Source organism: Convolutriloba macropyga, chromosome 7 (assembly GCF_964194025.1).
Source record: "Convolutriloba macropyga chromosome 7, txConMacr16.3, whole genome shotgun sequence".
Lineage (NCBI taxonomy): Eukaryota > Metazoa > Xenacoelomorpha > Acoela > Convolutidae > Convolutriloba > Convolutriloba macropyga.
The window spans coordinates 61,140,827-61,163,506 of NC_134474.1; the positions used below are offsets into that span (position 1 = coordinate 61,140,827).

The 22,680-nt window shown below is 37.5% G+C and overlaps 1 protein-coding gene across 1 annotated transcript in view; it reads right to left on the reverse strand.

The window, feature by feature from the left end:
* Positions 1-21,437, reverse strand: part of LOC142343215 (furin-like protease kpc-1) — a 54,561-nt gene extending 33,124 nt beyond the window's left edge. Inside the window, exons 1-2 of the mRNA XM_075394972.1 lie at positions 21,102-21,437; positions 764-871 (exon numbers count right to left, since the gene is read on the reverse strand). Of these exons, the coding sequence (XP_075251087.1) occupies positions 764-871; positions 21,102-21,386 (393 nt within the window). The 5' untranslated portion in view covers positions 21,387-21,437. The remainder of the gene's footprint in view (positions 1-763; positions 872-21,101) is intronic.
* Between the last annotated feature and the right edge of the window lie 1,243 nt (positions 21,438-22,680).

Below are 22,680 nucleotides of genomic sequence, written 5' to 3' on the forward strand. Positions count from 1 at the left end.
AGCCTGAATTTTTTGTTTGACAGTTTCAAATGCTTCAAAATGCCCTACATGAATCTTGAAGTCGTGAAATGCAGATCAAATAAACAAGACAATTAGGGAAAATCATTTTGATTTCTCTGGATTTTCAACCAAACTTTAAAACTGTTTTACGGCAGTAAATAAAGAGTTTCGTATAGTCACAAAAAAAGATTTCACGGATCATCAGTTTTAGAAATATTCAACTAACAGCGAAAAATATTAGATTGCAAACACAAAAGCAGGCATCAAAAACTCGCAGCAAAATGCCATCTTCAATTAAAATTATTTTTCAGATCTTGAATGAATTTGAGAATACATTTTTCTAGTTTATCTAGATTTTGGTTCTCTGAGACGCCAAATTCTTCATCCAATTAATATCAGAATCCTCAGTTTAAATATGTTACTGGTATTATGAGTTTGCCTCATTTATCCCAACTAGTTATACTGCGTTTGGAAGTGTTTTTGATCATCTGAAGAAATAAAACCTTTATAGCTTGAAGTTTGAGCAATTTATCAAGGGAATTTTGTACATGAATAACACAATTTAAATTAAATGCAATTAATTTCTCAGCCATTCGATGGATAAAAATTAAGCTAGGCCGAAGCTCACATTTCAATTCAAATTTTTTGTAATCATAACGTCAATAACACCCCAGCCATTTGTTATCAGCCATTTAAAAAGGTGACTGATCATACCCAACAGCTGTTAAATCATTAATCTTGCCCTTGAACAAATTCTACATACCTTCGAGTTTGATCTGAGGCCAGAGTGTAGATCGTGTGTTGAACCGGCATCGTCTGCCCTCCGTCTGTGTCTGTGAGGCACTTGGAACAGGTGGTGGTTTTCAAATATCTAAACAAATCCAACTATTCACTACTGCGCTTTTGTTAATCTAGCACTTCTACCTAATCGAAAGGACCAGACCTAAAGGGTAACAAATACAGTAGAAAAACAACGACAGATGTGAAACTGCTGCTATCCAATGGTCAGTTTATGTTTCAGATTGCAGCTGGTGATTTTTGTTGCCTTCATTGTCATACGCCCTAATGAATACAAGCGGGTAATGCCGGACGAATAGCTCGTAAAAGACTTGCGTGGGCTGGCTTTGGTTGTAGATAGCTTACTGCGATGCTAGCCTCACCAGGTAAGAGAGACAGAGGGGGCAAACGCTCCTCGCGACAGTTTTGGTGAACCCTACGCTTAGAGAAACCTGATATCCATGCACACTATAAGCTTTTTCACAAGTAGACCGAAGAAGTTCGTTAAAGTGTGCCACGGTTTAACAGGCTATTCTCTTTTATTATTGTTAATCTTTAATTTTCATGCAATGCGTTGTTGTTGTCGATTTTTATCAATGGTGGGGCATTTCACAACTACAGTTATAAGAAAAATTTCGGTTGGTTCAGCAATTGAAGAGCAACAAGGCAATTGCCAAAAGTAAGTTTTGGATTCGAATTCACATAACTTTTCCTGGGCAAACTTCTACAAAGCAGGGGTAGTGTGAGGTATGGCATGTAGAGTGAGACGGGTCTAAAGTTCACTAGGTGACGGCAGATGCCGACCTCTCAAAAACGAAATGTTCAATGAATTTTTTGTCAGCGTCTTTAAGGAAAAATGGGAAATACAGCAAGATATGGACCTGGACTATACTATATCAATGCTAAATCACATCCGCATACCCGGAAAAACAAATAAAATGGTTTGTTATGGTTTAGTCGTGACAAACACATGAGGCCCGGATCACATCGGAAACATTATCTTCAAAATTGCATCAGAAAGTTGCCATCCACATCAATGGAAACTAACCGAGGTAAACTCTATAATTAAAGAAAATAACAGCCGACATTGCCCAATATCGTCTCAACAAACTCTTTGGAAACATATCAAAAGTGTTGTTCAATCACCTCTATCCAAACCGCGATCAAAATGGTCCCTCTCCGGAGAATAGTAGTTCCACAGATTCTTGTCCAATTCAAGGAAACAAGTTACAGCACGTGATGAGAGAAAATGTAATGACACTATGCTGCTTTTAACAACGCCTTCCATTAAAAAAACTATACAAACTATAGTCGAAGCTGTCGAATTTGTCCATTACTGGCAAGCAGCTGAAACTAGTATCCAATACCACGATAAAACTGTTTTGGTACGAGGTTGGTATTGCTATTAATGTGTATTATAGATAATTGCATGCGTAGAAAATTAATTACTATCAAGTTTAGGCTGATGTTGGTGGATGGCTGTACTTTGGATGCAATGGATTCTATATTTCAGTACAGTATCTCTAAATGTTGAGTAAGTAAAGATTTTCACTTATTCGTTTTAATTAATTCTCAATAGTGTTGAAATTAGCAAGTAACTTAACTTTACAATCTCTTTCACTTTTATGAATTTAAAACAAACAATTTGGTGAGGCTTGCTTCTATGTAAATAAAGAATATTCTGTTTAAATATCATGCTCGATAAGTATTCATATTAACGAATTTTTTGACAACGTCACACTCCCGTCCTTTTAAGAACTTCCGGACTCCAAAAAATTTGGTACTCCATCATTCAATGACGTTGAGAAATATCGTACTGTTAGGATAGTAGGGAGCAATTGTAGTTGTAGAAAAAGATAGAAAAGTTGCCACCTTTCGTTCCAGTCCAGTTTACATGCATAAGAAATAAAAGGTATATGCGCATCAGGGATACGGATGAGGCTGAGCAATAGATATAAAAGATGCTTTTTGTTGTCAGAAAAGGATAAAACTAAATTGGTGTAGTCGTGTGGAATTTGCTCAACGTAGATCGCTGATTGTTCCAATCTGCTGTCGTTTAAAATGTGGGATAGGACAAGCAGGTGTACTGTGGATGATCGTTAATTGGTCGTGCAGTTGTTGATATTTTTGACGAGTTACATCTATACTTTACAATTAAACTGCACACTTTCTTAGACATTGGTTTCGTCTTGCGCGGCTTGATCAGATGATGACAAATTTCGCTCAGATTGATAATGTCGGGATTGAATGGATGACCTTCTTGACGAAGGGACAGCAGTAAGCGCTGACTCAAATGATATCAATTTGTCTTCAGCTCGAACAAAAATGTCATAATCCCGTTTAAGTTCATTATAACGTTCCATGCAAAGTTTGACTTCATTTTTATCTTCCCACTTGACATCCATAATGAAACATGGTTTCAAATTTCCGTGTGGTCGCGTTATGAACGGTGAAAGAACACTCCGTATTAACTTGAATTTGTGATATGCCCACATGAACAGGAGATGAAGGAAAAGATTGATGACAAAGACTACAACTGATAAGGTTAGAGACATTTTTAAAGGGACATATTCCTTCAAGGTAGTTTTGAATGATGGGTTGAGGCTGCTCATTTCCATAGTCAAAGGCATCGCTATCTTGACTAGATCGTCAGTCGATTCAACTTTCGGGCTGTACAGAAGTTTTGCACGGACTTTCTTTAATAAGTCGACTCCGGCTATAGTACGTGACTCGAAATAAGGTAAGCTATCCAAATCAGGCACGACGTTCATTAAATGTTCCAGGGGATCGGGTAGTTTCACGTCTACAGTTTTGGGATCTATTTTGTCGCAAACTTCCAAATCTGATCGCAATTTTATATTATCACCAACTTTTACCTGATAACCGCAATCTACTGTAAGAAGACAGATTTTGCATCCGTCAGTAGTAGATCCGAGGCCAGACAGGCTTTTTTCCAGGCTATATGTGCGTATGCTAAACGCATCTGTGGCTGAAGTAAGAAGCCAAATTCCATAACCCAAGTTTTCCGCTTGGACATTCGTTGGAAGATAGAACACTTCCGTGTCGCATGTCTCGGCTGCCTTGAGTATGGATCCCAAGAACAAGGTTGCAAGGCACGAAGGTTGATTTGACTGAGACGGAAATTGCTCATGACAAATCTTGTACTTCGAAGAACCTATGCAACGATCGAATTGTTGCTGGGATAAGGTAACGGTTTCATCCTGATCCTCGGAGACGGCAAGATATGGGTTCTCAATTACCCATCTAATCGCCATACGAGGTTCAGACTGTGGCATGGGAACCACCTTAGCTCTATATGTAGAGTATGCAGTAGTCCGTGACGCCAACGGAATCGCAAGGGTCAATATCAACCCTTTTTCGACTGTTACGACATCACGGAGAAGTTTTGCTTCATAATATGAAAGCAAGTCAGTGTTATAAGGTATAGCCAAAGATAATCTGCTGCCGGATAAAGTCAAGTCCTCTCCAACAGATTTTAAAATGGCTTGTAAGGATTCTTTTGGAACTAACGAGATTGGCAATAACTTTTGCATCAGAATTGGAATTGCATTCAAAACGTTGACTCGATAGGTGTAGACGGAAGCCCGATAACTTTTGACGTCGGCATATAATAAAGAGAGAAGACTCGCCATCGTATCGAAATTGAAATTTAGCTGTTGGTTGGAAAACAGCATTTGATTACAATCGCGAAGAATATTGAAATTAGTTTCGATTACGTTAAATTGTTCTTGAATAACCTGCCAATTCTTATTCTGTGTTTCAGTCATTTGAGCTTGTGCTTCTTCAATTGCTTTCAGTTTGTTACTAACAAGGAAGAACTTCTCGTCGGTGTTTGTTCTCAATTGGCTCACATAACTAGTCAAGACTGAAGTTATTGTTCCCAAATGTTCAATATTAGCTGCATTTGTTTCGGATTGGTCTTGACAAGTGCCGAAGATTCCGGTCAATCCACAATCTGCAGATCCTCCTGCAATAAGGCCTGAACCAAATAGACCTAGACCTGCTGCTGCCAACGCTCCAATGTGTGCTCCTCTAGCATTTCGTGAATGTTTCTCTTCGTTTGTTGTCGATTTCATCACTTTAGATTTTTCACCAAGAAATGTTGATGTTTCGTTTCGGAGCAATTTGATATCAGCTTTCGACTGATTGACTTCATGGTGGATTTTGTTGAACATCCAATCAACGTTAAAATATGATTCATTTGTATGAAAAGGTGATGAGAAATCGAGAGGGCAATGGGCAGATGGCAGTTTCCACATATCATTTAGCTTGGCAAGCATGTCTTTGATTTCAGTCTTCAACGTGAAGTTATACGATGGAAAAGGAACAAGAAATTGGACTGGAATGAATTTTTCGGCAATAATGATTTTTGATTCTTCCGTAAACAAAATTCCTTTTTTCAAAACATCGTCATAATCAATATCATAGTCGTTTGAGCAATAAATTTGGGTTAGGGATAAAAGGGTTAGGGAAATAGCAAGCCTCATCTAAACACAAATTAAGCTTTAAGAATTTAAAAATTAACTAATGATGTTTTGTTGTGTTTCAGATTTAAGTTCTTACTCCTTGTTTTCACAAGTAGAGTAGTCAGGTAAAACAAAAATATGTGTTCAAATGGTAAGTTGTCTCTATTTCAGTTGTTTGTCATGTTGAGAAAATTGTTTTTGTTCGTCTTGTTGGCCCCCTTCGTACTTTCGTGCGAGGTGGTTGTTTGGCGTATGACTCAAATACACTGTTGCCCCAATGGTACTTATGTGGTTGTGGGGACAGAAAGAATTTGGAGCAAGTCTGTACCTTTGGCGTGTGGGGTGGGAGCTGAGGGACAGCTCAGTGTCGCTCCTTTTGTGTGGACTTTAACAATCCTGTTTTGTATTTATCAAACAGTGCAATCAGTTTTGGCCTGCGTCTTTGCCAGAATGTATCGTTATTACTAGTTACGTGAGACTTAACGGACTAAAACTAGACTGAGTTGTGTTAGATGTCGCTAGGCTTTGTTTTAGAATGTTGTTTTAGAATGACTTTTGACTAATTTGACTTTACTATTTCTTAACTCTTTTAACACTCACACTTGGTGAGCGCTCTAAATCAAAATACTCAATTTTCGTGAATTTTTTAAGATTAGTCATGGAAGTGTATCTTATGAAAGCTGCTAAAACTTACTGTGGGACTGAGAAAATTGACAAAAAATATAATTTTGGCAGAGATCGCAAACTTTACAGCGATCGTTTTCGACAATTTAAAGTTGTCAATAACGTATTAATGAAAGGCAATTTTGTCGTGCCGACTGCCGATACTGCGGGCAAAGTGGCACGAAGAATTCACAGGCAAACTGAGGATCACGTATGTGATATAAAACAGCTTGTGGCGGGTTTGAGATCCTCAAACTTTTTCCTACCAGATTTTGTTGGGGGACTTCAATTAGTGGCGAAAGAGTAAGTAATCAAACATCATCGAATGAAATCATGTTATTAAGGTAGTGAAATCTCTTTTTGTTTTTCCAGTGCGGTGAGGCAATGTCCCGATTGCTTTAATGAACTTTGTGGAAAAGTAAAGATAATATGTTCGACTCCCAGTGAAGCTATGCAAAGAAAGTGGTGTTCGGAATTCGATTTCAAATTTGAAAGGAAACCTTTTATTGGTACTTCATACCAGAAGGAATTATGTGAACCGGCGCTTCCAATTGTGCAGCCTCATATTTCGGAAACATCTGGGAATTGTGTATTTTCTTCGGTCTATTATTTGATAACTGGCAAAAAATCAGGTCATGCATTTTTTTTTGAATTTAATGGTATGTAAATGAATATCAAAAATAAAAAATGGATTTTTAGAGAATGGTGAGTGTAACAAATTGAGAGCTCGCACTGCGGACATGATGTTGCGACCTGACTTTATCAAATTTTGTACAAAAGAGATGAATTATATCCCAAATCCTTTCGATGTGTTCGAATATAAAAATACATCTTGGCCAGTGTCAGAATCATGGGTACATTTTTACTGCCTTTATTTCTAATATGCAAATTAGGTGGAAAAAATGTAGTTTTCCAGGGCAAAATCATTTTTTTTTGTGGCAGATTCTTGGACTTGCATGGGTGCTGAAGTGCGACATAAATGTCTTTTGGATTTATAAAAATGAAGGGATGTGGAGTGTTTATCGACACTGTGAGTTAAAGAATGGAAATGGGCCGGCAATTCTTTTACATAGTGCACTGTTTAAGAATTCAAGAGGTTTTCACTGCGAGCCACTCTTACAGTTTCCCTGTAAAAGGTTAATTTACATTTTTTCGACAGCAAAACTTGAAATTGGTCAAAAATATAGATTTCTCACTCTTTTATAAATAATTTAGCAATGAGGGTGAGTTTGATGCTCGAAAAGCCGAGGGTGAGCTGCAGCCACGTGCTGCTAAATTCCTCAGGGGTGATGTTATAAAAAAGTGACTCATAATGATGTTCAAACAAAATTTCATATAATTTTCATCAATTCTTCATAGAAAAATTAACTTAAATTTCAGCTGAACGAATAAATTTTTTGAATACAAACAGTTTACTAGGTTGATGAAACTTTATGAGCTGCGTTTTGGGGAATTTGAATTTGATTAAGGTCAATTTGGGGAAAAAATTTAAGGAAATTCAAAAATTTTTAAAAAGTTCGCATATGCGGGTGACCTTGAAAATTTTTTTTCCGTAGAGGCTTCAGAGGTACACCATTCGATAGAGGATGATCTGCTAGGTACCAAAGGCCCCCACAGATTTTTAATATAGGCCTTAGTTTCTCTAGAAATTTGAATTTTTTGGCTCTAATTTGACATGAAATTCTTGCTCAATTTTTACGTTGAGTTCTTTTGAGTTTTGATGTTCAAAATAAATTTTTTCATTCGCCATTTTCAATGCTGATTCTAGGAGTGAGAGGGTTTGTTCCCTCCTTTGTAGGGTGGGACTTTTAGTCGGGGTACAATTTTTGAAATAGGTCAATTATAGCAAAAATTTTTGTAAAAGATTTCTAAGGGCAAAGCACATACATGTGGGAGTTCTATAAACTAGGGGGACTATAGGAATAAAGCTAACTACTATTAATATTATCCTGTATACGTCAGGGTAAAAAGAAATGTTAAATCCGGGTACTTATACATTAAAACTGCTATTAAATTAAGTAAAGCAATGAGAATAAAACATCAATTATAAATTAAAGAATTGAAGGTTAAATAAGGGTTAAAACTAAGAATTAATAGTAAGTTAATATATAGTGTGTTTAATTAATAAAATAAAGTAATAGTTTTAATGATTTTTCTATTTATTTTAATTATTTATTATATATTTTTTTTTGTAATATTTTTTTTTTTTTTTATTTTACATGAACATATAAGTTTAAGTTAAAATTGTTGAACACATTTCGGATTAAATTAAGAACTTCTGGCCATGAAAGTTGCTGTGGCTTGCAATCTAGTTGTGCGATTGCTAAATCAGTGATGTTGTAGTTTTCACAATGCTTTTTAAGGTTCTGAAGACAACTTTGTAATGATAAGTATGATGGTTTGTGGGCATCGGTTTCTTTTGTTACAAGACTATAGATAAACCGATTGTTTGATACGTCAGAAATGGTTAGCAATGAACCTATATCTAGGTCCTGATTTTCTAGATTGTACGGGGGGATATTGAAGTCCAATTTTTGGAAAAAGGAATTTGGATTTGATTTTGAAACAGTGTCGGCAACAGAGAACTTTGAGTTTTCTAAGTTTTCTCGGCTGAAGAAAATCTTCAGACTATCATCTACTAAGGCTTTCATTCCAGATTGCTTCTGTAACTCTGCCTTTTCTTTTTTCTGTCTCGTGCGTCTCTTAGCAACTACTACTAAATCTAACAAAGGTGAAGGCTGTTTTGGTAAAGCTTGTGAAGTAGATGGAGAACTTGAAGACTGAGGTGTTGTATTGAGTAATTGATTGTGGGCTTCTTCGCTTCGCTTAATATCGTGTTTTGTTGCTCTAGATGGCGGTTTTCCAAAAGCTAAGCGGGCAGTATTGTCACGACATGACTGAATAATTATTGACCGTTTTTCATTTGGATTTTTTAAATATAACTTTCCATCCCGTATTCCGAGTTTGCTTGTCGTGGGAGAAGTGGTGTGCTTCGTTTCAGGATGAAAGGTAACTGTTTTCCGGCGTGTCGCTGCTATAGGAGTTTCTGCCGTATTGGGCATTGGTATCCTAGTAGGACGTGGTTCTCGCTGTTCCGGTGTATTGTCGACTTCAAATGTTGGTCGAATCTTATCATGGATTGTTGGCATCTGAGGCTGTCTGGTCTCAAATGTCTGTGGAAATTCAGCGAATGGTTGATCATCAGCATCCGGAATGGCATCATTATCATTTTCCTCGTCTGTTATTGGCTCCAGTTCTTCATCTAGAATTTCCTGATCTATTATATCTGGCTCGTCTGCTTCATTCTCATCGTTAACTGGGTCAGGAAATTCAAGGTGAGGGCCACCGCCTGGTTCAGCATGATCCGCTGGTGGTGCTGGAGCTGGTGGTGGAGGGACTGGAGGCATTGCAGGTGGAACAACTGGTGGAGGCAAAACTGGAGCTGGTGGAACAGGTGGTATTGCAACTTGAAATTGAATTGCGGTTGTCAGTTGCGCATCATCTTCTTCCTGTTCTGCTTGCTCTGGTACATCCGTCATGAATGTGTGTTCCAACAATTTTGGAATCTCATTATCAAATAACGCAGGCTCTTGTCTGTACTTTCCTAAGACTGGGTCTGGAATGAACTTTTCTTGATCTATGTTTTCGAGATCTATCGGAGGTTCACTCGGACTATATGCTCTGAGTCTTATGCGATGAATACATTGGGTAAAATAGGTACCTACTTTTCGAATCAAATAATTGGAATCAGTAAGCACTTTTTCGACTCTATACAATGGTAACCAAACATTCATGGACTTACTTCCAAAATCATTCTGATTCGTCAACTTAGGATTCAAAATCAAACAATAGGAATGCAACTTGAGTGGATGTGCTAACGCTTTTTCATCATAATATTTTCGATAATGGTGATAGCTGTGAATGAGCCTAGATTTTGTTTCAGCGAACTTTTGCTGCATGGCATCTTGCAACTCTATTACAAAATCAGACTTTGGATCAAGTCTTTTTATGGCTGTGTTGCTAAATCTCAAATCAAGAGGTTTGATTGGCTCTCTGCCATGAAAAATTGCAGTTGGTGTACAACCTATTGATGAGTAGTATGAGGTGTTATGAATGTAGGCTGCCAATGGTACGTATTTGTGCCAATTTGACCATTGATGATTGGTGTTAAGCTTTAAGATACGTTTCAACGCTCCATGAGCTCTTTCAACTACACCTACACTTTGTGCGTGTTTCAAACTAGCATGCTTTATTTTCACCTCTAACAATGATGCAAGTTCATGCATTAACTCAGAAACTAGGCTTGTTCCAAGATCAGACACTATAGTTTTTGGAATATAGCTGTGTTCGAAAAATATTGATGAAAGTTCATGTGCAAGTTTTTGTGCGTTGACAGTTGTGAGTGGAACGGCAAAAAGATACTTTGAAAAAACGTCAATACCGGTTAGGACATATTTGTAAAGTGGAGACTGAAATGGTCCTACAATATCAATTTGCATCATGTCACCTGGATATGATTGAAGGGATGAAACTGGTTGCAAAAATGGTCGTAAAGACTTGTTTGAAATGCTTTTCTGCTGGATACAGGTTAGGCAATTTTTAATCATTTGGACAAAATACTCTGTGAAACCTGGAAAATAAAATCTATTTCTGAACTCATTTATTGTCCTTTGTATGCCTATATGACCTGCTATTGGCGAATTATGCAATCTATACACTGTTTCTTTCCACAAATGTTTTGGTAAACAGTACTGGAGATTTGCAACTTTTCCAGCATGATCAAAAAATTGTCGATACAAAATTTCATCCTTCAAAATAAGTCTTTGGAACTGTTTTGCATACTTTTTCAATTCAAAAATTTGGTAATTTAAATCAACAGGTTGACCTTCTTTTTTCCACTTAATTACCTCTCTTATTGTCTCATCTTTCATTTGTTCATCTAAGAGATTAAGAGGTGTCATTCTGTCATGCAAATCATTAAGTTTGTCTGCCGGATCTGGCATTAAAACTGCGTTAATTTCGGTATTTTTCAACAAAAATCTGACAAAACCTGAAATTTCTTCATTTTCAGTAACTTGATTTGATTGTTGAATTTGTTCAAGAATAGCATTTGGAATGCCTATTTGCTTGAGTTGGTTGATAACGTTTTCATCAAGTATTACTTTGAACAAGTGATCAAAATCTTCTACAGCGTTCATTAAAACATCAGGTGTTTTTGCCATCGTTTCAATTTCAATTTCCTTGACTGGAATATGATCAGTTAATTTCAATTCAATCGCTTGGTCAGGATCAGTTTGAATACGTGACAAAAAATCTGCGGCATAGTTAGCTCTGCCTGGGATGTGAGCAATGACTAGGTTGAAAGAAAGTAATCGATCAAGAAGATTCCATAAAGATGGGGGAATTGTTTTTGATTGGAAAAATTGTACCAAACTTTTGTTATCTGTCAGGATAATAACTGGTTTTTCAGTTCCCCAAATAAAATGCGAAAAATGGTCTAGTGCAAAATACAGACCCAAAAATTCTTTGTAATAAGTTGAAAATTTCAATTGAGCTTCATTGAACAATTTTGTACCAAAAGCAACTGGTGCATAAGTTTTTCGTTCTTTGGCTTTTTGGTCCTTGACATAGTCCTCAATCATTAGGACAAAACCTGCGCCATAATAACTGGCGTCACATAACAAAACATATTGCATTCCTGGCTTCGCCAGTCTAAGGGTAAGCTCTGTTGCTTTAACTAGGTCATCTTTCAAAGTTTTCAAACTTTTTTTATGATCATCAGTGATGTAGTGTTCTACATTTTTTCGCAAAAGTTTGTAAAACGGTAAAAGTTTTTCACCTAGGTTTGGTATGAAATCTCGCCAAAATTGTAGAAAACCGACAAGTCTTTTCACTTGCTTAACCGTTTTAGGCATTGTCAATTTACTAAGGAATTTTGCAATTCTTTCTTTCTCAGGTTGAATTCCTTTTGGAGTAATGACTTTTCCTAAGAAGGTTATTTCCTGAACACCAAATTCACATTTGCTTGGTGATAGTTTTAAACCTGATTTTCTCACACACTCAAATATTTTCCTTAGGTTAGGAATCAACTCATGAAAACTATCGACTGCACTTCCTATGTCATCCATATACTGAGTACATATATTTGCTGCTAAGCATGGGTCTAAGTAATGTCTGATGAATGAACTAAAACCTGTGACAGATTTGCTAAGACCTTGAGCTAGACATTTATATGCGTAAGTACGAGAAGCAAAATTAAATGCCAAAAGTTGAACCGAAAGGTCATCTGCCATTTGCACACAATGGTATGCTTGCGAACAATCAAGTTTATTAAACAATTTCTTTCCTGCGAAATGGTTCGATGCATCGCTCATATTTGAAATTGGAAAGTTCGTGTTTATATAGTCATTCCTTAACAGATGGTTTATTCGTCTTAGATCAATTAAAATTCTCAATCTACCGGATGCTTTTCGTTGAGCAAATACTGGACTACTGTATTTTGAATGTGACAAGGTTGTAATCAAACCATAATAGTGCATGAGTGCTAGTTCGACAATCAGTTCATTTCGCAAATGTATGGGTGTTTGTGGACTTTGTACATAAACAGGCGAGTTATGCTCGGGTGTAAGTTTGATTTTCAACTCGGTATTGTAACCTACGTCGAAACGATGTTTGGCGAAAATGTCAGAAAACTCTGTCAACAAATTTTGGACCTCGACCTTTTGGTCATTTGACAAAACAGATTTTTCCCATTTGAAATTTGCTAAGAATGTTTGCTTGTGAACTTCATTAACTTTGGGGTCAATTTTTTCAAGACCTTGAAAATGTTGGATTTGGTCGAAAATTTCACGTTGTAAGGGTGGGAGTAAATGAGGATTGGGACAAGTTTCAGGGGTTGGGAACCAGAGTTTCTCATACTCAGGTCCAGGGCGTTTTTTGGACTCATCATTTGAACATTCTATTTGAATAAGCTGATTAAGACCATTTTCAATGTCATCAGGATCACGTTGCTTAGCCAACGCTATCAGTTGCGGATCGATACTGATAAGTTTTTCTGCTTGAGCTTGGCTCAGAATTTCAAAAGATGCAACAAGTGTGTTAGCTTTAAGATGTACATAGTGATCTGTGATGTTAATTGCTGATATATACAATTTTCCGTCTTTTTCAGCTGTACTCAGAGATGATGTTAAGGCAATCTCTGTAGATTGTTCAAATTCGTCATTAGGGATAACAACTCCACTACATTCGGAAAAACTTTCAGAGTTATCCTTGAGTGAACACTCTAAAATTTGGTGTGAATTTGGGGGTAGGGCATGCTTTTTGTTAAGAAAAATGGGTATTTTCTTAAGTTTTTTCAGGTAAAATTTTGATTTACCTTTTGGCTTATTTTCATTAAGCTGGACAGTCAAATTTGGAAGTTTCAAAAGATTGAAAGCGGGGCAAATCCAAATAAAATTTTTCTTGAAAAAAGGATTTCCAATAATAACGGAGTTCATTGTTGGCAAAACGAGAAAAGTGTCTGTAAATTCATGATTTGTGATATCAAAAGTAATTTTTACGGCCTTTGAGATGTTAATTGGCGCACCTGAAGCCAATTTTACATTTTTAAAAGATGGTGATGTGAACTCAAATTTTGCATTGGAATTTTGTAGTTGCTCTAAAAGATTTTCTGGGATTGCATTTGCGCAAGAACCAGTATCTATTAAAGCTTTTCGTCGAATTTTATTATCAAAGAGAATATTAACATAAGAAAGGAATTCTCCCTCCAAAGGGATAACGGCACATAAATCATTTTCCGTTTCTAAACTACTAGTATCAAAATCAAATACATTGTCAGTTACATGATTAGTAGAAAAATCTAAATTTTTGGAGGACTTTTGTGGAACTTGTGGCTCGTTTAGTTTTTTGGTTTCCTATTGAATGGGAAACTACCACCGCCGCGTCTGCCTCCTCTGCCTCGCAGAGAGCATGTTGCTGCAGTGTGGTTTGGATAGCCACAAATGAAACATGTTACACTAGAATATTGAACTGTTTCAATATGACCAGGGGGAGCGGGAGGTGTTATTTGAACAGTCGCAGGCTGAGCATTAGAACTAGATGCTTGTGCAGGTGGTGCTTGAGGTGAAACTTGACCTGCTGCTTGTTGATTTGCATATGCAGGGAAAAGTTGCTGCGAAAAGTTATTGTTCCGAGGATAATTTTTGTTGTTATTATAATATCCTCGTCCTCTCCAATTACCTCTGTTATTATTATTACCTCGGTAATTATTTCGTCCTCTGTTTCGTCCTCTAAATCCGAAACCACCGCGGTTGCGGCCTCTATAACTTCCTCTGAAGTCTCCCTGTTCTTGGTAATAATTTTCTTGAGCATTCATACCTTGCTGACTCAAAACTTGTTCCTGTTGTTGATGTTGTAATTTTTGTTCTTCAAACTGTTTTGAAAGTTCATTTACTTTATTTTCCATAGCCTCACTTGTCTGTGTAAGTTTTGAAAGTGCATTTACTAAGTTCTCTGATACTGTGTTACTCATTTCACTGAATGCTCCATCTGCATATTCGTCTGTTTTACATAAGTTATGAATTGTCAGTTGTTTTCTGGCAAAAAGACACAAATCATCTACTGTTGCGTTATCTGGTTGTTCAAGTAACTTTGCTCTTAACCAACTTGGCATACATTTCACAAAAAGTCTCTTAATCTGATTACCACGTTCAGTTTGTGCAAAAAGTAAATTTTGTGCATTTACAGCATTTTCACGATCTATTCTTGCTCTCTCTGCTCCTGCATCTAACGCAGGGTCAGCTGCTGCTACCGGGTTTGGTGTTGGGTCAGGATATGCTCTCACTGCCATATTTTGAAGTGTTACTAAGAAATTTTCTGGTGTATCAGTTTTTTGATCGAATCTCAAACTTTCTAACTTAATGACATGTAGTTCCTGCAATTGGGGGTTACAAAAGTGATTTCTCAGTGCTGTTAGACTTAAATTAATGTCTGCTCTTGTAGCGTCGTCAAGTGTTTGAAAATATCTTAATGCTGAGTCTCTAAGATGTAATGACATAAAATTAGCCTGTTGACCAGCTGCAATTCCTGCAACTCCTATTATGCTTCTCAACAATCTTTCAAATTCGCGGAAACTTTCTTTTTCTGTACCTGAGTACGGTTTCAAAGTTATATTTGGTTGAGCCATTTTTATAATTATTATTATTATTATGATTAACTATTGAAGTCAAAAGACGTGTTAGTGTGCAAAATGCAAGTGATTGAAACAAAAGTTATGTGCTTTGTCAAAATTCCTTCGGAATTATCCCAAAAAGTGTCAAAATTTGAAATTACTCTGAAAAATTGAGCCCCTTTAGTTTTTGAACTGAACTTTAGTGACACAGTTGATGAAAGTGATAATTACTTTTAAAAGCACCATAAAATTTATCTTTAATCTCTCCATTCATGGTTTCAAACATTTCTGTTTTCACGATAAATGATTTCAATTGATCAAAATTGACTGAGCGCTCATCAAGTTTAGATAGGACATTTTATAAATTCACTGCAAAAGTAGAATTGTTAACGAACCCTTGAAGTGTTGTGGTGATTCTTGAGCACTAAGTTGTAAATGGGATTGAGCCCTTCTGCTGCGTCTTTGGCTTTGAGCAAGTAAAATCCAGTTTTTTCTTCTTCTTTGCTTAGTAGGGTTAAGATGCTGACATTGTAACACAAGATACTGCCTGTGATCTTTTTCAGCTGGACCTTCTTCTCAGCTGTTGGTGTCCGTTTCTGTCACCATATCCAATACCACGATAAAACTGTTTTGGTACGAGGTTGGTATTGCTATTAATGTGTATTATAGATAATTGCATGCGTAGAAAATTAATTACTATCAAGTTTAGGCTGATGTTGGTGGATGGCTGTACTTTGGATGCAATGGATTCTATATTTCAGTACAGTATCTCTAAATGTTGAGTAAGTAAAGATTTTCACTTAATCGTTTTAATTAATTCTCAATAGTGTTGAAATTAGCAAGTAACTTAACTTTACAATCTCTTTCACTTTTATGAATTTAAAACAAACAATTTGGTGAGGCTTGCTTCTATGTAAATAAAGAATATTCTGTTTAAATATCATGCTCGATAAGTATTCATATTAACGAATTTTTTGACAACGTCACAGAAATATAAACAAAAACTATGCCCTCATCTTTCTTGAGAAAAATTGGATCTTTCTGATAGACCCCCCCCAGCTTAGGCGCCAGATAAACTCTACCCCCAATCATGCTAAATAAGTATACCATAATGGGGGATTATAATCGGGAAACACCCGAAAAATTAAAACGAAATTTTTTATGGGCATTGTCAAATGTACTGATGACTAACAATTTAAATTCTCTACTCCAATATAATTTAACTCCAATTATATTTCAGGAAGAGGAGGAAGAAATAAAGCTAGAAGTAAATGTCCTGAAAACGGTAGGTCAATTGTAAAGTTGTTAATTACATTCTTTGACTTTAGAAAACAATTATTATGCTTTTGTTATTATCTTCAATAGTTTCGTACTGAAGTTTTTTGTTTCTTTCAGCACTCAAATCAGCGAAATATTGCCAGATTTTTTGGAGCATTTGTCAACAAATCAGTGGAACCCAAGTCGTTATGGCTGGTAATGGAATATTGTGGCGCTGGCTCAGTCACAGATCTAGTCATACGCCCTAATGAATACAAGCGGGTAATGCCGGACGAATAGCTCGTAAAAGACTTGCGTGGGCTGGCTTTGGTTGTAGATAGCTTACTGCGATGCTAGCCTCACCAGGTAAGAGAGACAGAGGGGGCAAACGCTCCTCGCGACAGTTTTGGTGAACCCTACGCTTAGAGAAACCTGATATCCATGCACACTATAAGCTTTTTCACAAGTAGACCGAAGAAGTTCGTTAAAGTGTGCCACGGTTTAACAGGCTATTCTCTTTTATTATTGTTAATCTTTAATTTTCATGCAATGCGTTGTTGTTGTCGATTTTTATCAATGGTGGGGCATTTCACAACTACAGTTATAAGAAAAATTTCGGTTGGTTCAGCAATTGAAGAGCAACAAGGCAATTGCCAAAAGTAAGTTTTGGATTCGAATTCACATAACTTTTCCTGGGCAAACTTCTACAAAGCAGGGGTAGTGTGAGGTATGGCATGTAGAGTGAGACGGGTCTAAAGTTCACTAGGTGACGGCAGATGCCGACCTCTCAAAAACGAAATGTTCAATGAATTTTTTGTCAGCGTCTTTAAGGAAAAATGGGAAATACAGCAAGATATGGACCTGGACTATACTATATCAATGCTAAATCACATCCGCATACCTGGAAAAACAAATAAAATGGTTTGTTATGGTTTAGTCGTGACAAACACATGAGGCCCGGATCACATCGGAAACATTATCTTCAAAATTGCATCAGAAAGTTGCCATCCACATCAATGGAAACTAACCGAGGTAAACTCTATAATTAAAGAAAATAACAGCCGACATTGCCCAATATCGTCTCAACAAACTCTTTGGAAACATATCAAAAGTGTTGTTCAATCACCTCTATCCAAACCGCGATCAAAATGGTCCCTCTCCGGAGAATAGTAGTTCCACAGATTCTTGTCCAATTCAAGGAAACAAGTTACACAACGTGATGAGAGAAAATGTAATGACACTATGCTGCTTTTAACAACGCCTTCCATTAAAAAAACTATACAAACTATAGTCGAAGCTGTCGAATTTGTCCATTACTGGCAAGCAGCTGAAACTAGCAAGTGGCATTAGTCGAGGCAACGAGTTACACTGAGAAAAGCCGTAACTCCTTAAGTATCTGTCACCGGGCTGTTCGTAGTTTACGTCGATGGCTCGCCTGAATCAGTCTCTTGTTTCAACACCAAGGAATCAGAAAAAATTACTTTACAGCATCAACGAATGGAATCTGGACAATCTCATGGCACGCAAAGATAAAAGTAACAGTCTATGCATTAAAGGCGAAAACCACGCTCCCATGAAACACTGTCATGAACAAGTAACTATTCAAAATGAGCCAGGAGTCATTATATAATATCTATATTAGAACAAAACTGGTACAGAAGAATCATCAAAGCATGGAGATCATTCTTTTTTCTACTTGAAAGTTCAAAAGAACGCCTCTAACTAAAAATTCTCTGGTTCAATGTACATGGAACTTCAGGAAGCTCCCTTAGCAAAATTTAAATTACTGGCAATTACCGCACAGTGAAAATCGTAATACCTCGACTTTGTCAACACAGAATTTGTCAAGATCTAGAGTTTGAAATCCAAAAAAAAACATCGACTGAAGTAAACAGATTATCTCCTTTGGGTGTCAACAGCAAAATTCATCATCATTGCACGGCGACACACTTCAAAAGGACTTCACAAAGACACGCTCACAAAAGTTAGCACTGAATAATTCAAGAGGGGCTATACTGAAATGCATTCGTACAGCGGTGGGATCCGGTTTTCTTGTAGCTCATGTAACCCGCTCAAGAAAACCGCGCCACTTGAAAACTGAACCATCAATCCTGGATAGCTTTTAACGGACTTTCACAAATATCCAATCATGTAGGGTACAAACCCCAATTTCTGTTAACCTACTGAAGCACTGACCACTCGGCTATTGCTGCCATTCAATCGCTTCTGTTGTAGAAAACTTAATTTCTAAGTAAGCGCAATTTTGGTCACACAAAAACCAGGAAGTCAAGAAAAGTCACCCGAGAAGTGAAATCGAAGCAATGTTTTCGAACAAAACGGTCAAGCGAAAAATTGCATAAAATGGCACAAACACATTTACAACAATTGCTTCAAACTTCATTCGCAGGCAATTAAAAACTGTCCTTCGCATCATTATTTTCTCCAGCCTCACGTACTGCGGCTGGAAAACAAAGCTTAAAGCATAAAGGGTTCTGTCGCGCCCTTCTAACTTATTGCTCAGTTGCCTGGATGCTGAGAAAAAGCAACATGCAAACTTTCAGAAAGTTTCAGAGGACAGCAACAATATGGACACTAAACAGCAACTCCAGCTATGATGACTGTCTGAAGTTTTTGAAAATTTTGCCAAATTGCACGACCTCACATTTTTATCAATTTTGAGGGACATCATGATGCAGATTTGAAGCAAGAGTTTAAAAAAAGAAAAAGGTGCAAACACATCTAATTGCTCTAAGACATACAAACCTAACAAAAATTACCTATCACGCACTGATGACAATTTCTTCCGCGCCAAATGTCTCGAACAAAATGACAAAAATTAATCGACATTTTGGGGCCCATTTGAACAAAAACAATTAGGAATATCGACTGAACGTTTTTTGCAAACACAAATTAAAAGCTACGTGGATCATACACTGCAGATGTAATCTTTGCGAAAACTTCTCAAAACAGCTGTAACTTGGACTGCAATTTATATGGCGCTAACTAAACTCAGAACTTCGACCTAAGTCCTGTTCAACTTCTTCAATTTTTTTTCTAAGCAGCTTTGGTTATTTTTATAGTTAGGGACTAGTAAAGCTCTAGGAGATCTGCTCAGCAATTTAATGCCCCAAGCGATAAATGTTTATCCCGTTTGGAGGACGAAAAGCCATATGGTCAAGCGAAAAGTCCATCGTACAACAAAATCGCATTAAAAAGGCCGACAGGATAAATATAAACGCTACAAACTTTGTTTTAGATCAATCAATAACAACTACAAATAACTAAAAATCAACGCGCTTTGAAGCGCAAGATATTTGAAAATCTCATCTCTCCAATGTTGAACCACCCTTCTTTCAATGATCAATGCCGCAAAGTTTTCTCTCTTCCGGTGAAAGGAGGTGGCCTTAACATGGCACAAGACAAGGCAAACGCATATGAAAGAATAATTCAGAAATCTGAGCCGTTAGAAAATAATAACGCTCTAGATGCAGAATTTCATCAGGAAAGAATCCTTCATAAAATGATAAAAAAAAGCCGGAACAGAACCGAGCAAAAAAATTGAAAGATCTCATCAATGACAGCGAGGCGCCTTCTATAAATTTGGCTTTAAAAAAGCGTCATGCTGGCCAAAAGCACTTCATTGAAGGGGTATCATTTCAATCTAACTAAAGTAGAGTTTACAGATGAAATTGCCTTCTGATATGGATAGGATCCCAAGAACTGCCAAAAATACGCGCATGTGGAGAAATTTTTTTTAATGTAGCGCACTCTCTAAATTACCCTAAAGAAGGATATACGCACGTCAGAAACTGATATCCCTGACTCTTTTGCCAACCTGCTCAACGAGGTTTGCGACGATCGCGAAATAGAGCCCTGTCTTCAGACCCTGCAAGGTGAAACCTTCGCAATAGAAGTACCACTACTGATGACGCTCGACTAGATATCAAAGCTAATGTCTTGTTCGAATCATGTTTCAGCAGAAAGTTCGTGGATGTGAAAATGTTTAATCCGTATGCCAAGAGTTGCACAAGAAGCAAACCGGATTCCTTCATGTATGACGAGTCCATAAAGAAGCTGAAATACGAAAGAAAAATATTCGAAGTCGAGGAAGCTACTTTCTGTCCGCTAATCTTCTCCAGTACAGGAGGAGTTGGTCCGTCCGCATCGAAAACGATACAGAGATTGGCTACCATGATTAGCGACAAGAAACAGGATTCATATTCGGACGTGATCACTTAGGACAAAAATAAGCGCTCGTCCGCAGCTTCATACTCCGCCTCCGAGATGCGCGCTCCATGCGCCGGCGCATGGAGCGCGCACAGTAAAAGCCTCAAATGGGACCACTGTAGAGGAAGGGCGACTGCTGTCCTAGATGTACAAATTTATTTGAAATATTGATTCTAAATCACCTCATATAATGATTTCTGATTCTCGTATCTATTTTGTTCGCAATTCTCTTGTTCATATGGCGTTTGATGTTTTAATCTTTTACAACTGTCATGATTTATAAATGTATATAGGAGTTGACTTGCCGCCCCCGAGTTGACCAACTACCCTTTTAGGGGAGGGGCTTTCTTTTAATTGGCCTTTTTCTTTTTTTTACTAAAAAATTCACATTCAAATACTTAGAGACGACTCAAACAGTTCGGCACTTTTCAATAAAACGTTCCGCCACTTGGCGCCGCCTTAGCATACGAAAGACAATTAATTGGCTCCTAGAACGTTGCGTCGCAGCAAAATTATCTAACCTCTGTAATGTGAACTAAGTCATGCTCATCTGCGATCTGATATGCTTTATCCAGACTACCATCACAGTGAATAACAATTTCATCAGTATACACCCGACTTTTCTCAGCAAAAGAAACTGCATCGTCACTCTCATGATCGGCATCTAAGGAGTTTTGATCGGCTTCGGATGGTTCCTTCAGAATGGCAGCGAGGGATAAGTTAGGAACAACCATGGCTATCCAGATCATTGCCAGGCCAACAATCATAAAGATTGAATGGCATACTTGCTCAGGATACAAAAACATTGATTAAATACGAATACTACATAATTGGTCTGAAATAAAAGATCCATATAATATACCGTTGCCTCGGTGTATTTATTTGTGTCCTTTTATAAAATGGCTGAGGATGTGCGTTACAGTACCTTCATACAGAGGGATGCTTGGGCTGACTCTATCTACTTCTTGCTCAAAACTTGAAATTGTAAGTTAGCGATCATTTATTATTTACTTAATGCCAATCTAAATTTTCTATTCCAAGAATTTGTTCTTGGGATAATTAATGTTTACATTAGGTAAATATCACCGAATTCCTTCACATTATATAAACACGTTATAGTAACAAATAACAGAGTTAAACTTAAGGAAAAATATGGTGAACTGAGATTAAATAACAAGATTACTGCGGTTATGCCTTGACATAAATTTCAGGGACGTCACAATGCAAGAACAAATCTCTGATCAAAGTTAGGGGTAGCTTCACCTCTAGTCAAAAAATTTGCGTGGACTTATTAATAAGGCTGCCGAACGTTACCGTGGATTCTTACTCTCAGTGGACTTGGCTTGTGAATTAGGGTCTTTACCGATATAGCCTTCTCCTCCCCCACCCCTCGAAAACTCCCTCCCACTCGCAAAGGAGGCTACAGGTTATGCCACCGCTAATGGGTTATAGGTAAAACCCAAAATTTTGATTGAAACATGTAGTAGTAGGAGAGACTTCAGGGTCGGAGCCCACGGGAGTAAACCCTTCAGTTTTTGTTTGGCACGAGTTTTTTCATTGGATTGCAGATTCCACAGTTGCATAGAAGTCTCCAGGTACAGCTGTCGAGTTCGTTGTAGCTTCTGTAGAAGTAGTTTTGGTACATCTCTGTCAGAAGTTTCTTCGTCATTGGCTTCACCGTTGTTCTTCTGATGATGTTGAATAGCTTTGAGGCTCTGAAGAAGTTTTCGTCTGATTTCGGTAGTCGGTGTTTGGGGAGTTCAAACTCCTGCTTTTGTCTTGTTTCGTTTTCTTTTCGATATGGCCATTTGTTTTCGGGGACGTAGTAATTGCCTTCTAGGATTGAGAGGAGATAGAGGACATCGTGCATTTCCGTGTACATGGAGAGTGGGAGTATTTTCAGTGTTTCGAGTCTTTGATGCTATTCGTCGTTTCCACCGCATATCCACTTCGTGGCCTTCGATCTTCTCGATTGATCTCATGTCAGCCTTCGAAGGGTACCAGAATTGGGAGGCGTAAGTGAGTACGGGCACTACGTATCCTATGTACGCGTTCAGTTTCGTTTCCATTGAGGTTCCGCTCGAAACATTTTGTTTGAGT